Here is a 17,964-nt window from a genome sequence, read left to right as displayed (position 1 = left end):
TCAAAGGAAGAAGATGCATATTAATATTACAACTGCTCTGCGATAAATAAAATTGCGAACAGATACTAAGCTCTTGGCGTGCCATGTATATCAGCAAAAGCAAAAAAATTAAGCCACATCGATGCAAGCGGATTTGACCAGAGGCTAGGGCACAAGTCACGGCAATTCTATGTCTCAGAATGTCTATCAAAGTGCAGGACTATTAGAACTTGGAAGGTTCTACCTTGCAGAACACTCTTCAGCTGGCTTTCACTGGTAGTTGTCTACACCTAAGTCGTTCACTGCTACCATTAATCAATTCCGAAAATGCTGCTAAACGCAATTCACATGCGTTGCCTCCAGCCACGGTGCAACCTGAGAATATTGATTACACTAGGGTCGAGAAAGAAGATGAGCAAGGCTCCTGTGGCCTCGCAAGCCATTTTGTAGTATTTTCTTTCCTAGAACCAAGTCTGCTTCACATGGGCCGAATGACAATCGAATCTCATTCGAAATCCGCAAGGTAGATCAATCAAGCAGACGAAGCCAGGTAGTCCAATAAATTTGACGTAAAACACAAGTACGTTGATCCCATTCCTCCATCTTGGACATCAGACTGCACACAAAGAGATGAGTCAAAAGGAGAAGATAAACAGGTCACGTCATATAACGGCATGAGGCCTCGACCAAGTTACAGTCGGGCATCATAAGAATTAATCGTTCCCAATAAATATTTAAAAGAGCATCATATGTTGCAAAGCCATAATACTCTAAATATTTTAGCATCGTTGACTTTGCCATGTTTGTAACTCGTGTGTTCCAAAAAAAAGAAATGCCATCCAAGAGTGCCAGAAATTGAGCAAACCGATAAGACATCTGCATCAACAATCACTGGAGTAGTAAAGAGAGCTTTACCTCGACTGAATTATAAAGTTCAGTTCCAACGCCGACTGAGAGAGACGAGTGGCAGAGATCAGCAAGAAATTAAGGATCGGCAGAGTCGATGTATCAGGAGGGGTTTTCTGATGTTCCAAAGCTCTGTTCTTCTCAGAACCAAATGGCAGCCTTAACCTTCGAAGAGCAAACTTATTAATAGAAATTTTATGCCGCAATCCTCGTACCCATGATCATCTAGCAGTCATTGCAGTGAGCATGATGCTAGGCTTCAGTATTGGCTTCATACGAGTGATGAGCTTAAATGTCTCCTCGGCTTCCACTTGACGCTTAGGATCACCTTGAGCAATTGCAGAGGTTCGATCAGGATGAAATCTAAGAAGGGCCTTCTTGTAGGCTGCATTAACCTGCCAGAGTCAATCAGGTAATTTAATCCACATGGCCAATATAGATATATATATATATATATATATATATATATGAATCATCGTCTGAAGTTGCATCAGTAGCCCCGCGTCCCTAAGTGCAGGAGATGAGAAGCTTTAAGCACCAAGCTCATGGTATGGCTTCAAAGAGTAAAAGAAAAAGTAGAAAAGCAGCCGACTTCAAGGGAGTGCTTAAGTGTCCACATCTTGTTGTTGACAGACTTACGTGCTCAGTATATTTTTAAATCATCTATGTCTTACCTGTTGCGCAGATGGATATTTACCACCTTCGACAGGAATCTGGAGGCGGCGAAGCAATGAGGTCATATCCCTGCACTCTGAAGCCAAGCGCTCAAGATCAGCCTGCACCTTGCCACGCAGCTGGTCCTTCATTCCCATGTTCTTTTCCTCCTGCTCTCACAAACCAACGATTGTAAAAACCAGATTCTTCTTTCAACCCCGAATCTCGAAAAGTATTGTACATCCAACGATGAGAAGAAAGAAATTATGGAAACTTGAGTCTATTGTTGCATCTGTTTCTTAAATGTAAATATACAAGGAACTCTGTTAGATATTCGAGTACAGATTACGATTGTTCAACAGCAACCTCTTGTTATGGTTTCACATACCCTCTGCTGCGTAAGACGAATCTCCTCCAGTCTCTGCTTCTGCCGTAGTTCAACCTCATTCTTCCGTTCGGTTTCAGCCCTCTTGCGCTCGCGCAATCTTTGAGCCTCTAGAGCCTACAAGTATTACACTTCAATTCAGACGCTGAAGCAGTTTTTGAACAGAACTATATGAAGGGCAATGGGAGTCATGAGACCCAATTGAAATCGCAAGCATCCATTGCCGAAGAAATCGGAGCTACATGGCCTAACAACTATTTCATCACCACAGCCATCCAAATGCTTCTTACAGCACACCAAATGGTCGAGAAATAGAGATTTGGTATGCTCCATAATGTAACACCAACCTGTTTCTGCAACTCCTGCATTCGATTTGCCCACTCTGCTTCATCCGCCAGCTTAAAATCAGTAGTTTCTTTTAGCTTCTCACGCGCTCCCACTAAGTCCTGCCCTGCTGCAAAATCAGAAGCAGGTTCCAGTCCCCCGGAATCTCTGTTACTTTGATTATCAACGTCCATGTGCTTTACGCCAGCCGTGCCCTGTGCCACTTGCCCACTCGTGCTTGCTCCATCAGTCCCGTTACTGCGGAATGTAAAATGGTTCGCAGGAGCATCGTGGATGTCATCTGGCCCAAGCCGTCTCTTGCAGCCTTTTCTAACATCGGTTGAACATGATGCCCTAGCGGCATGCATGTTGAAGATCAAGATATTCTCACCATTGGGAAAGACCGAATTACTTGACGTTTCATGTAACTCTTGGTCATCTGCTGCAAAGACGGGATAGCTTCTCTTAGCAGAAGCATGATATTTGGCTGCAAAGACAGATGCAGCAGGCTTTCTGCTCCCAGACGCAACTTCGTCATGTTCTGTGTTGTCATGCTCCGTAGGTTCGACCTCTGGAGTCTGAACCACCGAATCTGAAGACGTGGAGGTACCCTCCGACAGGTTCGGAAAGCTAAGATCTCTCGCTGGACTGACGTTGCCATTCGACTGAACCGTTTCCGCCGCTGGAGAGTCCCCACCTAAAGTTGCGGATGAATCAGTTTCTCTTCGAAATCTTGCTGATTGTGGTGGCCGAGGGTCCCAACCATATGTGCCAGCTTTAGACCCCTCACTCTGCATGGGAGGGCATGTTCGACGCCGAAGTGTAGCTTCCTCCCACTGCCTGCGAAGGTTTTGTTGGGAATCTTCAACGATATCAGGTGCCAAGTAACCATTCCTTATTTTTCCATTCCTAGGCCTTTTCCTACATGATCTGACCTCCCAATCCGACCACGAGGAACTTTGAGATTTATTCGATGTGGCTGCTGAAACAGTTTCCCTCGGTGGTGGGCGCGACCACAATACCTGACAATCATCATCGTCGCTTTCATCGGTACTGTATATTGTCTCACAACTGGAATGCCCCGAGCTAGCATTGGTGGAGCTCATGACGCTCGACATGGATGTATACCTCATAAAACACGTCGTGGTTCGCAAGTGCTGCAAAATAGAGAAAAAATGAAAATAAGAAATCAAGAGAAACCGTGAGTGGACAGGTTAGCACACGAATAACACACTCAAACAAATTCCACACCAAAGTTCGAGAAGAAACAGACCACACAGTTTTAGGGAGAGGGAGGAGTCTGTGACTCCAAATTGCGTATCTGGCGTTGTATTCGACGCCCAAGGTTACCTCTCCTCGTCAGCGTTCACAACGACAACCACTGCAAGCACAAACCCTCGCTTCCGTAAACCGCCCCTAACGTCATTCCACCCATCATCCCACCTATTCACGAAAGGCGGGCTCCGTCTTCCTCCCTGGTGAGAACCCACTGCAACCCAATCAATTACTGCCCAAAACAGTAACCATCATGCCCGTCTCGTAAATCCCCACAGACGCGACGACATCAAGACTCCGAGTCCCGCAGCAAGGAACAAGCTCCGAACCCCGTCACAGTCAGAAACCCGAATCCACCCATCTTCTCTATTACCCAACAAACAATAAAACGGAAGAATCCGCCCATACCTCACAACAAATGAGTGGGTTTCAGCCAGTTTTCCCGAAACAAAGACAATGTTGCGAATGCGGAGTGCGATCGCCATAGCACCGCAATGCGGACCTCCCACAGCGGCCGTCCTTCCGTCCGTCCTTCAGTTCGTCCGTCTGTTCGTTCGTTAGACGGCCGAGGCCTTCACTCTCCGTTACATTCTAGAACCGACCCGCGCGGGCGCCGGCACGGGCTCGGGCAGGGGCGAGGCTCGACCCCTCCTGACCGAATTCGAGCCTTCCGGTTGGTTGCGGTGGCTTGGTGTCGGGCAGTGACGGGCAGGTGAAAATCGGGCAGCTGAGGATGGAAAAATTTGGTGACGTGAATGGCCCGTGGGTTTTCCCTCCATAACCCGCTTGCGCTCCCGCCACAAAGTGAATTCGTCGTTGCTTTGTCGTCATGTATATTTAGTTATTTAACAGTATGAATAATTACATATTGTAAAGTGTACTATTATATCATTATTTGTAAATAATAGACAACAATAATAATGTCACATTTAATGTCACATTTAATGTCACATTTAAAAAATAGACACACACATTTTAAATATTCTTTTCATGTACACTTGTAAAATCATTGGCTTTCTAATATAATACATACATATATATACATACATACATATATATACATACATACATATATATACATACATATATCAATATTTTGTTGTTGCAAAATATTATTAAAATATTTTGTAAACAGCTAGACAAATCATTGATTCATTTACTTAGTGTTTTTTTTTTTTTTTTTTTTTTTTTTAAATCTAAACGTCAAAATTAAACATTGATTCCTTTCCTCATACAATGTGTTTTATTCTACTTTTATTTTAAATATTTTCAATGGTGTTTAATGTGTATAATATATATATATATATATATATATATGTATATATATATATTATGAAATTGTGTACAATGTATTCTCTTTAAAATTACTTGTTTATAATGTCGATAAATACAAAAAAAAAATAATGTTAAACTAGTTCAAAGCTAAACATAACTCAATGATATATTTAAATATTTGATAAAGGTAATATATTTACATTTCTTCAATACATTGTAAAAAAATTAAACGCCTTTTTATTACCTATGCTCTTTGGATGACATTTTTATAACTTTTATCATTCTAATACCAGTTGTGTCCATTCCAATTATTTTTAGTTATATCTATTTTTGTATTATTATTTATTTATTCCAAAACGTCACTTTTTGCACTGTTGCTATTTTATTATTTTTAGAAAAATCCCTTCAAATGGCTTGAACCAAGTTGATTAACCCATGTTTTAATTCCATACATACAATGACCTATAAGTTTATTCACCTCCAACTTAAGTCTTCATTCCATCTTTGGTGATACCAAAATACTCTATTCCAACAATTTTATCATCCTCTTCATATTTCTAACTCTTCAATTCAATTCCAAAAACCCCATGTAACCAATAATCCAAACAATCACAAACACACTAATACTCATTTAATTTGATGTGTATTTGTTTTAAGACTCTTAAAATTCAAAACCTTAACCTATACTTATGCAAGCAATCATTTTCTAATTCGTATAACATACAACGCTTAGTCTTCACTTTCACAATCCAATTTTTTGGCCCATCTATTATCCAAGATGCAATTGTAGCTGATAACTCCTCACATTTCACAAAGATGCCATAAACAAATCAACAAAGCTTTAATGCATGGATTAGACCTAGAGGTGTGTCGATGTGAAGAGCATCACGTCCAGCAAGATCATCCCTGTGAAGAAATACATTCTCATTTGTTTCTTAAAGTGTGGCTCATAAGCAGTTGCCCACTTAGAGAGAAACCAGTCTGTATTAAGAGCACAAATCTGAGCTGGTGTATTGAAACACACTCTCAAAGGAGAGAATTTGTGCAATTTGCAGCAGCAGCAAGCTCGTTGTAATTCTGGGTTGTGTGCATTTCCATATCTGCTGAACAAACTTTAACTTGTAGGTCTAAGATTCATACTGAAATCTTGTCTAGTTTGCATTATCAACCCCCAGCTAGAACACAAGAATAGTATACATATTCTTCTGTTCTAGCTGGGGGTTGATAATCTCCACATAACGTGAGACTCAACGGCGGCCATGGCGATGGGACTCGATAACAGCTCCTGCATGTCACTATGAGACGTAGTGTCCCACGACTCACCCTCTCTTACACCCGGTCGCTTCGCTGATAATTTGTGAGCAAGACCTACTTAAAGGAGCACGGCAGATGTTCATGCATCCAGAGACAAGTGGTATATAAATTTTGCAAGGCTTACACGACTAGGGGAACTATTCGTTGCATCAGCAATTGGGCCGAATTTCCGTGAATATCTTACACGGAAAAGGCAACAGTAACATCGAACAAGATCTGCCATCTCCAAACCCACTCACAATGAAATTTCATTTATTAGGAGCACACACAAAAGAACGACTAATAAGGCTCCTCACTTCTTGAACGAGCAGTAGAGCGCATCTTCAGATAAGCACTAGAAGATGACAAGAACATGACAATGACAGATGTGAAAAACAATTTGTATTTGGATGATTTCAGATGTGAAAATTAGCACCTAAATCGATGAATTATGATACATACGTAGCCACCAAAGGGACTCAGTATTCGAGTTCAATTTCTCGGTGCCGGCCTCTGAAAGAGTAATCGGCCCCATCTCAGCGTGGAGCTCTTCTCCAAATCCCGGCCCAATAAGTTGATAAAAATTGTAACAACGCTCTTGGCTCGTGGCCGATGCCATCGTTCTTCAGGAACCTAAACTCAGAAGGTCCATCTTCTCATTCAACGAACACTCTACATGGCACAAAGTCCGGCACCGAGCCGGAATCAGAACCAGCCCCAGGCTACGCTGCTCGACAGGCGCCCCCCCTCCCACGTCCTCTTCCGCTCTCACTTCCCCCGAACTGGGCACATTTCGAAACTCAACCGTATCATACAAGATTATGTTCCCTTGTTTATCCAGACAATGAAACTTCCCCACGAAGATGCGTCCATCCTCGACTCCCACCTTCAATCTCCTGTACAGCAACCGCCTCGCCTTCTTCACGATTGGCTTCGCGTTGTCCTCCTCCAGGCTCTTCTCGGCGAACGACCTCTCATCATCTACCTCCGGAATCGACTCTCTGAACTCTTCCGGGATCATATTCAGCCCTTCAAACGGGTGCGCATTCATCGCTTACCAATCGAAGGAGGAAATACCACTCAATTTCCCAACTTTCGCATCCAAATCGCACAAGTATTCGCGCACTGCAGCTCCGAGACTGATGTGAAACCCTAATTTTTGTGACGAGTGTGATGACCCCGGGAAACTTTGCAGAATGGGTGATGGATGAAGAACGTTGAGTAAATTCATCCATCCATTTATGTATCGTTCATTCGTTGGTGTAGAGAAGCCCTCTAAAATAAACTAAATATATGAGTAAATTTTGTCTCTTTAATTATTATTATTATTATTTGAAGTTCTCGATTGAAATTCAATTTTTTGGATTGGTGACTTGATTTTTTTACCCTTTATTAATAGATTTATTTTCAGTATTCTTTAGATTATTGATTGATAATACTTTGATCCTTTTTTAAGGCTCTTAATTACTCACCTTGTAATCTTTGAGATGGATTTATGGATGTAAAATATTGAATTTTAAATGAGAAACTAAATCTAGGTTTTATTTTTCTTTTTTTCTTTTTCTTTTTCTTTTTTTCCTCAAAAGACAGAATTTTGATTGAAAATTGAAGTAAAATTTAGAGTTGAAATCATATATATATATATATATAGAAAGATAAAATCATTGTATTTGAAGTACCATATGTACCCCACTTAAAGGATCATTTGTAACCTTAGTATGAATTTATGCTTTTGCAAACCATCACTCTCGTGAATTGCAATAAGGTGTCAATGAAGTGAGTAGATAGAATAACTAGTGTAAGATTGTTCAACTATTTTATTTTGTATATTTTTTAAATAATAATTTTTTCGTATTCTTTTTTATCTGGTTTTTCTGGTTTTTCTATTTTTTTTTTTTAAGTGACCACTATTATTGTTTTCATATTTATATTGCTTTTTTCTTTTCTTTTCTTTTATCCCTCTTCAAAAATCATAATTTTTTATATAAATTTAATTAGTACAAGCAACCTCTTTGTGGTCTGTTATTCAGTCTATAAATTTTAATAGATTGTTTAATTCATCAACTCTAATAATTCTTGAGGATGTTGAATCCATTTGAATAATTAGAATCCTGAGAGATCATTTATTTTGTGATTTAATCATAATTATTAAAGCACAAGCACCACCATCTTTGGTAATCCTTAAATTTTAACATTGTCTATAAATGAGATTTTCTTTCATACCTTTCTTTTTTTAAATATGCAAGTCTTGGATAACACAATATTTTGAATTTTTTAATTGCCATGGATAACAAGGTTTTATTTATTTATTTATTATTTTTGCCTTAGATGACACACTAATAATTGTTGTATTGCTTTGAAATACACACCAATTTATTTATTTTTCTGTTGGTTTGGATAACAGTTATTGGTTTATTTACTTCTTATTGGCTTCTCAATGCTGTTAGAACTTCCTGAAAAGAAGTGCACATCATCTATGCGCAGTATTTGGTCTAAGAGAATATTCCCCATTAATTAAAATTTCTACATTTACACTCACTTTTATCTAAATAAATCATTATGTATATTGCATGTCATGTAGTTGTGGTTGTATTTTATTTTGTTTTTTTTATTTCTTATTTTTTGTATTAGCTTGGATCACATTTAATATAAGTCCAACTGTTTCAATTTTAATACAAGACATTGATAACTTTTCTCTTTCGACACTGTGATTTCAAATAGTTAAAAAAAAAAAAAAAAAAAAAAAAAATCCAATGAATTGTTTAAGGTTGGTAGAAAACGAAAAAGTAATCAAACTGGATTCAATTTCAAAAAATACTTCAAATCATAAAAAATAAAAGAAGAAGAAGAAAAAAAAAAACTCATACACACATTTATCATTTTTAATGTAAATATAGTATTATTATCAAAATCTCAAAATAAGTTTAAAAACGTATAAATCTAAATGAGATGCATGAAATGAGATGTAATGATCATCTTTCCAATTTTATTAATAATCAACTCTTGGTTTCAAGAAACTGAAAGATACCCAACTTGAAATGATAATCATAATAAGAATCAAACATACAAACAAATATATATATATATGTAGAAGCATTATTTCTTTGAAAAATAAAAAATAAAAAATAAAAGGTACATAATTTTCTTGTTAATAGAGAACATATTTCAAGCACTGTTGCAGCATTGGATATATATATATATATATATATATATATATTTTAATTAGTCAATTTTTTTCTTGATATAAAAAGAAGGAAATGAAGTTTGGTGTCTCGATTGAAGAATATTAACGAGTGAAATCTTGAGATAATTATAAACAGTGATTAAAAAGTTAGCATGCATTTTCTCATACATATTGCAAGTAAAGGAAATTAGTAAAACTTAGTACCATTTAATTTAATTTAATTATTATTTATTATTATTAAGCTAAACGTAATACATAGTTATGCAGTCTTTACACTAAACGTGTGTGTAAATGAATTTTTTTAAAAAATAACCCTATCTTAAATATTAACATTTGTAAACTTTTGTGGGGTATCCTCTTGATAATCTGAGCAACCATTGGGGAAGCTTTCCCGTTTAACTCTGATTTTTCATCGAACGAATGAAAGGTATAATCGACAGAATTTGTCATATTTCATTCGTTTATTATTCATCCACCGACTGACAGTGGATGCATGTCGTCCAAAAATATTCCTCGTTGTGGAGATTAGGGCTTCCTGGAGAAGGCGTGTTGAAAGCACCTCAGCTTGCACACCAGATTCTCTTTCTTCGGAGTCTCCCGCGCTCGCTTCGTTTCCGCCCCCTTTGCTTCCGCTTGCTCGCTCACTCTCCTACACCATGAGTGCGTCTCTTCTTATTTCTACCCCCGCTTCTCTTTTCAGGATTTGTCGACTTTTTTTTTGGTTGAGGTTTAGGGTTTGTGTAGTTTGTTAAGGTTGATTGTTGTCGTTTTTAGGTTTTGAGGTTTATTTTTTGTTGATTGATCTCGTTTTCTGAATGGGGCAGGTAAGGTTCATGGATCCTTGGCCCGTGCCGGAAAGGTGCGTGGTCAGACCCCGAAGGTGGCGAAGCAGGATAAGAAGAAGAAGCCTAAGGGTCGCGCTCACAAGAGGATGCAATACAACCGCCGATTTGTGACAGCAGGTGGGTGAAGGGGTTTTTGGATTTAGGTCGATGTGCATTTCATGCCGTTCGAAATGCTTGATTTTGAATTTCTTGTGATTGATAATGACGTGCAATTGATTTGCTTCTTGGACAGTGGTCGGGTTTGGCAAAAAGAGGGGTCCCAACTCATCTGAGAAGTAGAGTGCGGATGTAATCTACTCTTCAGTAGCATGTAAGTGTTCTACAGCTGTCTCTGCGCATATCCACATTAAGTTTCGCTTTGGGCTCTCTGAATATCCACTTCTCTCTCAGAGTTTGAGAGATTGTTTGTGGTGAATAAGTTGTTGGAGTCGACTGATGCAAATTGTTCTATAGCATATAGTGATTTACAATGGCCGCATCATGCATCCAATCTGAAGATCACATTTTATGGCCACGGTATTTTGATATGTCAGATGTTGAAATCGTGATCGCAGTCAATAGAAATAGTTGGCAATCTGATAGTAAGTGATAAGGCCACTTGTCTGGCTACATTAAAGTTGATGTCGAGAGATAAGAAGCTTTACTTACGCTTTTGGTAATAATTGAGATCTCTTGTATGTGCAGGCAATGGAAGATGCTGAGGATCATGCTAGATGGCGTTTGTAGCGCGTTGCGGATGCTGTGCATCCGCAGTAGTAGGAGGAAGTGGATTTTAGTGTTTAAATCTATGGAAAATACCCTTTTACTTGAGTCAGTATTCATAGTTATGAAGCTTGACAGTGGTGTTTTTAGTTGGTGATTTTGATTGAGACACTCATGCCTAATATTTCTCCTTTTGCTCAATTCGTGTAGACTCTGTGCTCCCTTCTGATTCCGTGGCTCGAAATTTTCATTTCATCGGCTGGATCGCTTAAGTGCGTTGCTGCATGACTGATTTGAAAGATGCAAAACCAGTGCTTGGCCTATCTCTGTGGTGCTGTTCCTTAAACAGGTGAACTTGTGGCCGAAATAAATTTGTGAAGGGTTCCTGTTGACGCTAACATCGAAGACGTTAGTCATTACGTCTAACTAATATGTCCTACACAGTGGTTGCTTCCAATATCCTCATATATGTGAGGATACAGGACTTATACCTTGAGGCATCTATATTGTAACATTTAGAGACAAGTCTTTGTGAAACATATGTTAGCTTATGAATTTGTATGTGGAAATGAGGTTTGGTCGACCCTGATGAAACGACAAGTTCCCTGTGAAGTGGATTTGGCTCTCCCTTTGTTTTGCACGTCAGTTCGTCGTGGCAAAAGTCTATCACTCTTTGGTCGACATCGCTTCTGAACCATAACCACAGAAGAACACGATGGAGCATGCACAGGACTTGAAGCGTGCTGAATAGTCGTATCAATCAGATTCAATGATGGAAAGGATGTGATGAAGTGGCTATGGGCGGGAGTCAATATCATAGGTACGCAGTCCAAAATTGTTTAGCCGCTTTGGCTACAGATACTTATTAAAACTACGCATGTGATGAGACGGTGGACTTCATGGAAACCCAATATAATCATGGAAGTATAAAACCCAATATAATATTGTACGACCACACTCTGGGTACACTACATAGAACAGTGTTCTACTTCGGGGTTCGAGAACTTTAGAGAAAAGAAAATATGTGTGCACACTTGTACATACGCATGAGTGATTGATCATGCAACAATGGCACTTCTTTCAGCCCCACTCATGCACACGGTTGAAGCCATTCTGCCACTCCCCAGTTCACTAGAGTCGCTGGTTCCGCTTGTCGAAATGTAACAAATAGGTACACAGACGTAAAATAGACAGGTAAATACGATGAACTGTGAATATTCTACGTAAAAGTCAGTACAAGCCGCCTCACTGTCATTCCCAACAGAAAACCAATTTACTGATGTAGTACAAAAGATGTAATGAAAAACATTTGTGCAAAACCTCCATGTCTCATTCTAAAATGATATACACTTAGAAACATACGCAACTGAGTTCAATTGTTCAAAACAGTAGTAATGTGGACTTCAGAGCATGTTTCAAGCGGAAGTTTCAAACATATAGACATCTAAAGAAATTTGACAAACTAATGGGTGTCAAAATGGAGGACAAACTTGACCACCCCACCATTTGCACCTACCAACAAAAGGTGGTATTAATACAAATTCCCACTAAGGTACATTCCAAGCACGGTTGAACACTTTTTAACTTTCAAAGTGGGAAATTTTATTTTTGTTGTAGTCTCAAATAGTAAAAAAAAGTTCCAAAATAATGAACTTATGAATTTCAAAATGCTTGTTTTATTGTTTGCAATAGTGTATCAGTTGACAAAAATAGTGCAGATTTGAGCGCTATGCGTCTTTGTTCACATCTTTGTATGTTTCATATAGAGCTCTATGCCAAAACAAACATCTTCCTAATAACATTTGTTGCAATACAAACAAATATTTTATATTTTAATGCTGCTTACAATGTGCCCTTCTCAACAATGCACAAAACAACAAAAACAATATCTATGATCATGCCCTTCTAATGATGGATTTTATTTCATTTTAATGTAGGACATTTGTCATAAAATCATTAAGAATTGTGTCCTATATTAAGAGAATATGTGAGTGATTTTTAAACTCATATTTATGAAATGACAATTTTGAAACAACAAAAAAGTAGTTATTGAGCTTTGAATGCAATGTTGCCCCTCCTGTGTAGCTCTATTCACAGTTACATTCATATTTATTAGTATCTTATATTAAGTCTAATATACTATAAATAAGACTATATGTGTCTTATATTACTGTGTTGGACAAACTTCATAATGTCTTACAATAGAAGAGCATGTCCATGATTGTCCATTCACACAACAAATTTTGCAAAACAAGTGCTCTTTTAGAAAATTTGATAAGAAGTAGCACACATCATGTTATCCTTGATTCTGGCGAGCCTATGGTGGTAATGCTCGGGTCGGTAGTGCGGTATGTCACACCGCGGAGGGACGTGGTAGCGACTGCAGCAGGAGTAACAAGTGCAAGAGTGAGGATGCACACCCAAGCTAGAGAGCTTATGATCCCCCATGCCTGAACCTCCACTCCGCTCGTGCCCAATCCTCATTTGCAGTCCCTCGCACTCTCCTCCACCCAGACTCAAACCGTCACTGCCGCTAACTCGGAACCTTCACGCGCTGCACGGCGCTGATCGCACCAGTACATCTGAAACTCATCATCCGCTCCAACTGGTCCTCACCCCGCCCCCATACCAGCAGGCATGCATCCCCGTGGGAGGGTTGCCGCGTGCTTCGAAAGTCCCTTGTGTAACCGTTTCGTCCATCCGTGTTGTGGGTGCTCCAGTCCCTGCGTTGACGTTGATCCGTCGTCAACGACTTCCATTGCTTTTCGGACATCTTGGAGTGAGCGGGCCACCCGCGCTTCTGCCCTGGGGCCTGCGACCACTCAAGCCCGACTCAACGTACCCACCCTCCGAACACGGCGGACCCAGCGCTGCTCGCACAAGATCGAAAGGGGAACTGGATCTCGGTACAACCAAATGTTCCACTCCTCCCCAAAATGCCTCATGCGTACTTATTTCGGATGCCCCTTTTTCTCTCTGGTGTGTTACTGGTGTCAACCTGCGTCGCCATCAGCGGGCAGCTCCCGCATTTGTACACCCTTTGTTTCCCAATCGCCATTGACTTTGCATGACGCTCGACGTTCCTGGAGCATGAAGAGAAGAAAATGGAGCATGGGTTTCATGGAGTTTGCCTGTCGTCGGTCACCCAATGCTGCTCCAACCTGCACGCGGACTTCTGGATGTGTAAAACATTTATCCTCTCAGCTGGCGGTTCGTTGCACATCCTTCTCCAATAATTGACACTCCATAGTCAAGCGCTCCCCCGGATAATTCTCACGCTACTTCCACGAACCTATGCGCCGCAGGTCGGTCTGCACCCAACTGAAAGGCAACATAAATCCGGGCAAACTTGGTGGTGAAATGCAGATTCGTCAATCCACACTCCTACCCTCTTGCTGCATTTGCTTGTCTGACGATCACTTTGTAACCGCCCAGAGTGCAGTGTTCCTGCCACCGCCATCCTGAGGATTCCGAATCCGTTCCTGCTGCTGTGGACGCCAGTGTTGCATCAACCAGCCTCCCTCTCTTCAATTTTCTGTTCCTCCGACTCCTGCTTGACAAGCAAAATGTCGAGATCGACGAAAATTGGTAGTGACAGTCAGGCTCCTGCTCCCTGGCTTCTCACCATACTGATCGCTTCTTCGATCGCGGTCCAGCACGTGGTCCACGGGGCCGTCCAGGTGGGGTTCTACGACGCAACATGCAGCGCTGCTGAATCCATTGTGAAGGGTGCGGTGCAATCGGCTGTCGCCTTGGATGGGACCATCGCTGCCAGTATCATTCGCTTGCACTTCCACGACTGCTTCGCTCAGGTACGAGGATCCTGGCACCGGAACCCAGAAATCCATGTGGCGAACTTCACCGCTTCCCGCACACGATGTGTTCCTTGCCGGCTGCATTCAGAAAGAATTGGGGCGCAATCATGGTGGATTGCCCATTGCTGTGTGTTTGCTAATTGTTCCCAAATTCTGTCGGGCCGCTTCAGGGTTGCGATGCATCCATCATGCTCACCGGAACGGGCTCGGAGCGAGATGCACCGCCGAACCTATCTGTGAGAGGCTACGGCGTCATCAACGATGCCAAAGCTCAGCTGGAATCCAGTTGCCCAGGAGTGGTTTCCTGTGCCGACATAATCGCCCTTGCTGCGCGAGACTCTGTCGAAATCGTAAGCCACCATCGCTCCACAGAATCCGACACTATGAATGTCCGCAGTTGTATCCACATCCACATCCCCTGCTCTTGCCGCGCTTGTAGCTCATTTGCCGACGGCTCATCCCTGCCGATTCACTTGCGCAGCTAGGTGGAGCCACGTACGGTGCAGAAACTGGGCGCTTCGATGGCGCTGCTCCCGCCGCAAGTGTGAACATACCGTCCCCGAACTCCGCTGTGGCGGAGGCCACTCCATTCTTCACCAATCTTGGCCTCACGCAGGACGACATGGTCAACCTTCTTGGTAATGTTGTCAATCATGATCCCGCCTCCAGCAAATCATTTGCGTGTCTGTCCAGAGCGACCTCGGGCCCTCGTCGTGGCCAACCTGGGATGCTAAAGTTTGGTTCTGGTGTGGACAGGTGCGCACACCGTCGGCGTCTCGCAGTGCCAGTTTTTCGTCGACCGCTTGTACAACTTCCAGGGCACCGGTTTGCCCGATCCCAGCCTGGACGCGACGTATTTGGCCGTGCTTCAGTCTCGCTGCCCAAACGTGGCCGGCGACGTGACCACCGTGGCCCTGGACCAAGGTTCCGAGTCGTCCTTCGACACCGGCTACTTCACCAACATCCAGGCGAGCAAAGGAGTTCTTCGGATCGACCAGGAGATTGCAAACGACGCCAGCACGAGCGGGAGAGTTAACACCCTCGCTGCCTCCCCGTCCACCTTTGGCACAGACTTCGCGACCTCCATGATTGCAATGGGGAGGATCGCCGTGCTCACTTCTGGAAGCGTCCGCTCCGACTGCGAGACAGCTTGAGCGATCCAGCAATACTGGAATGCTAGCGAATGGCAATCGACGCAAGCTGGGCCAGTCGCTACAGGTTCTGTACAGATTCTTTTAGTCTCCGTGGCGTCTTCCGCACACATTCCGTGATGGTTGTAAGGAATGCATTAAGACTCGTGAAGTCACACCAACGCACAAACCCTCAACATAACATGCAAACAGTGCCGCACATTCAGGCCTTGACTCATCATCAGATTGTCCGACAAATCCTCCATGTTCAACTCACCACGAAATGTTGGCAAACCAGAATTTTAGACTGAGAGTCGGAACATGGTTGATAAGTACATCATGCACGCATTGCTGCAATTTCCGACATCTACCTCTCGTGTTCAACAGGAAGTCGGTAACTCTGATCATTCGTGAAGCTCAACAGCAAGTTCGGGTTCGCACAACACGTTGCATCGCCTCTGACATAACACATAACAAGATGACGTGGTTTGATAGCACCGAAAAGTTCCAGATGGTCTCGTTCACGCAAAATAGTACAGCCCACAACATCGTCCCTAGCAACAACGCTGACTAGTGCAATAGTGCAGACGCACACATCAAGAAAATACTCATACTTCTTTTCATCGTTACTTCCCCATGTTCCTCCACACGAAGTCACATTGCCTGTGCCTCTCTGCAAACGATCCTACAGGGAGAACAAGCATCCCACCCACAAATGCTCACACAATTCGTGCATCAGACGGAGACTTCGCATCTGATACGATGCTTTCATGAAAGTACTTGCCACCAGGGCTAGCCAAATTTCCTCTAGTTAACACTCGAAAACTCCTGCGCTCGCCAAACCCCATGCACGTGCGCTTCTCTGCACTCCTACTGCAGACCCTAATGCAGCTAATCGTGACGCATTTCTGCAGGGAACCTAGTGTTTTCACAGAATACCACACCAAGAATATCGAGAAAGAATAACTCTTTATTACAAGTCAATTCTTGTGTATCAATCAGAAGTTCTTATTTCTTACTAGTAACACACACGAGTGAATAATAACTTCTCCATTGATATTACAACATTTCTTAATTCTCCCACTTCATGGAGAAGTGAAGCATTAGCTTGAGTATGGAGTCAGAGAAGCACACAGAATGTCTTGAATTTATCATGAGCTAGAACTTTTCTAAAAATATTAGCTACTTTTTTTTTTAGTAGATATATAATCTATTTGTAGAACTCCATTTTTAACTTTCTCTCGAATCAGGTGATATTTAATATCAATATGTTTAGTGAGGGAATGAAACTTAGGATTAACTGCCAATCAAATTGCACTTTGTGAATCAAAGTATAAAATGGTAAGTTTTTCTTGAGTACAATCAAAATCTATTAACATTTGTCAACACCAAATAATTTCTTTGGTTGCCATGTAATAGGTAATATATTTGGAATAGGTTGTGTTGTCAATTAAACTTTCTTATTTCTTCAATCCCCAACTAATTGGTCCACCATTTAAAAATAAAACATAGCCTTTTTGTGATTTTTGATCATCTAAATCAGTTGCATAATCAACAAATGCAATAAGCAATTTGATGAATTTGTGCCACCATAAACAAGTTTAAAATACAAAGTACCTCGAATATATCAACATATTTGTTTTATAACATTACAATGTGCTTAAATAAATTTTGTTTTGAAATGTGAGATGTTACTTACAAAGTAAGTAATATCAGTTTTAATTCATGTAGAGGCAAACTGAAGACTAGCAAGAGTATTTATAAAAAGATTTTTTTTAATTAGGTCATTTTTTACAAAATTAATACTTCAAAAAGTAGAATTACAATCTATTGGGGTAGTAATTAGAGATGATTATGAAAATCCATAATTACTTAAAATTCTTTCCAAATAAGTAGGTTGTTATATGAATATAAGTTTTGTAGCTCAATTTCTTTCAATTTGTAAACCAACATATGTGTTTGGATTACTAACTTTGGTTTTAAAAATGTCGTTCATTGTCATAAGTACATAATCAATGTGTTGAATGTCTTGACAACAACAAAGGCCATTATCAACAAACATAACAACAATAAGTTGATTGATGTTATTGAAATAATAAACATATGGATGCACAAAATTTAGTTGAAGTTTATGAGTAATCAAAAATTAATCTATACATTGATTTAATGCATGATTAGCTTGCTTCAAACTATATAA

The 17,964-nt window shown here is 40.8% G+C and overlaps 4 protein-coding genes across 8 annotated transcripts; 2 read left to right on the top strand and 2 right to left on the bottom strand.

The window, feature by feature from the left end:
- LOC112278099 (uncharacterized) lies at window positions 1–4,071 on the bottom strand. Of its 5 annotated transcripts, none has more exons than XM_024511212.2 (7): window positions 3,932–4,071; window positions 3,522–3,723; window positions 2,272–3,405; window positions 1,928–2,041; window positions 1,560–1,709; window positions 895–1,280; window positions 1–595 (listed from the first exon to the last, which is right to left on the bottom strand). In XM_024511212.2, the coding sequence occupies exons 3-6, from the start codon at window positions 3,379–3,381 to the stop codon at window positions 1,107–1,109; spliced, it is 1,548 nt and encodes a 515-aa protein (XP_024366980.1). In that variant the 5' UTR covers window positions 3,382–3,405; window positions 3,522–3,723; window positions 3,932–4,071; the 3' UTR covers window positions 1–595; window positions 895–1,106. The 5 variants fall into 5 exon arrangements, with proteins under 5 accessions (XP_024366980.1, XP_024366965.1, XP_090104388.1 ...); XM_024511197.2 differs by having other exon boundaries at window positions 3,599–3,723; XM_090248262.1 differs by having other exon boundaries at window positions 3,522–3,737; window positions 3,932–4,069.
- Window positions 4,072–6,478: 2,407 nt separating this feature from the next.
- Window positions 6,479–7,254, bottom strand: LOC112273251 (uncharacterized). Its single transcript, XM_024501760.3, has one exon. It carries the CDS (start codon window positions 7,140–7,142, stop codon window positions 6,717–6,719), a length of 426 nt encoding a protein of 141 aa, XP_024357528.1. The 5' UTR covers window positions 7,143–7,254; the 3' UTR covers window positions 6,479–6,716.
- A 2,613-nt stretch (window positions 7,255–9,867) lies between these two features.
- On the top strand, window positions 9,868–11,023 carry LOC112294869 (small ribosomal subunit protein eS30z/eS30y/eS30x). The gene is made up of 4 exons (XM_024545816.3): window positions 9,868–9,935; window positions 10,100–10,237; window positions 10,353–10,430; window positions 10,805–11,023. Exons 1-3 carry the CDS (start codon window positions 9,932–9,934, stop codon window positions 10,397–10,399), a joined length of 189 nt encoding a protein of 62 aa, XP_024401584.1. The 5' UTR covers window positions 9,868–9,931; the 3' UTR covers window positions 10,400–10,430; window positions 10,805–11,023.
- A 2,737-nt stretch (window positions 11,024–13,760) lies between these two features.
- Window positions 13,761–16,006, top strand: LOC112276690 (cationic peroxidase 2). The gene is made up of 4 exons (XM_024508250.3): window positions 13,761–14,634; window positions 14,808–14,987; window positions 15,119–15,275; window positions 15,394–16,006. The coding sequence occupies exons 1-4, from the start codon at window positions 14,389–14,391 to the stop codon at window positions 15,789–15,791; spliced, it is 981 nt and encodes a 326-aa protein (XP_024364018.1). The 5' UTR covers window positions 13,761–14,388; the 3' UTR covers window positions 15,792–16,006.
- The last annotated feature ends 1,958 nt before the right edge of the window (window positions 16,007–17,964 follow it).

The sequence above is a fragment of the Physcomitrium patens genome, chromosome 2 (assembly GCF_059467195.1).
Source record: "Physcomitrium patens ecotype Gransden chromosome 2, ASM5946719v1, whole genome shotgun sequence".
Classification (NCBI taxonomy): Eukaryota; Viridiplantae; Streptophyta; class Bryopsida; order Funariales; family Funariaceae; genus Physcomitrium; species Physcomitrium patens.
The sequence above is the reverse complement of the archived record's forward strand: the minus strand, read 5'-3'. Positions and strand labels throughout refer to the sequence as shown.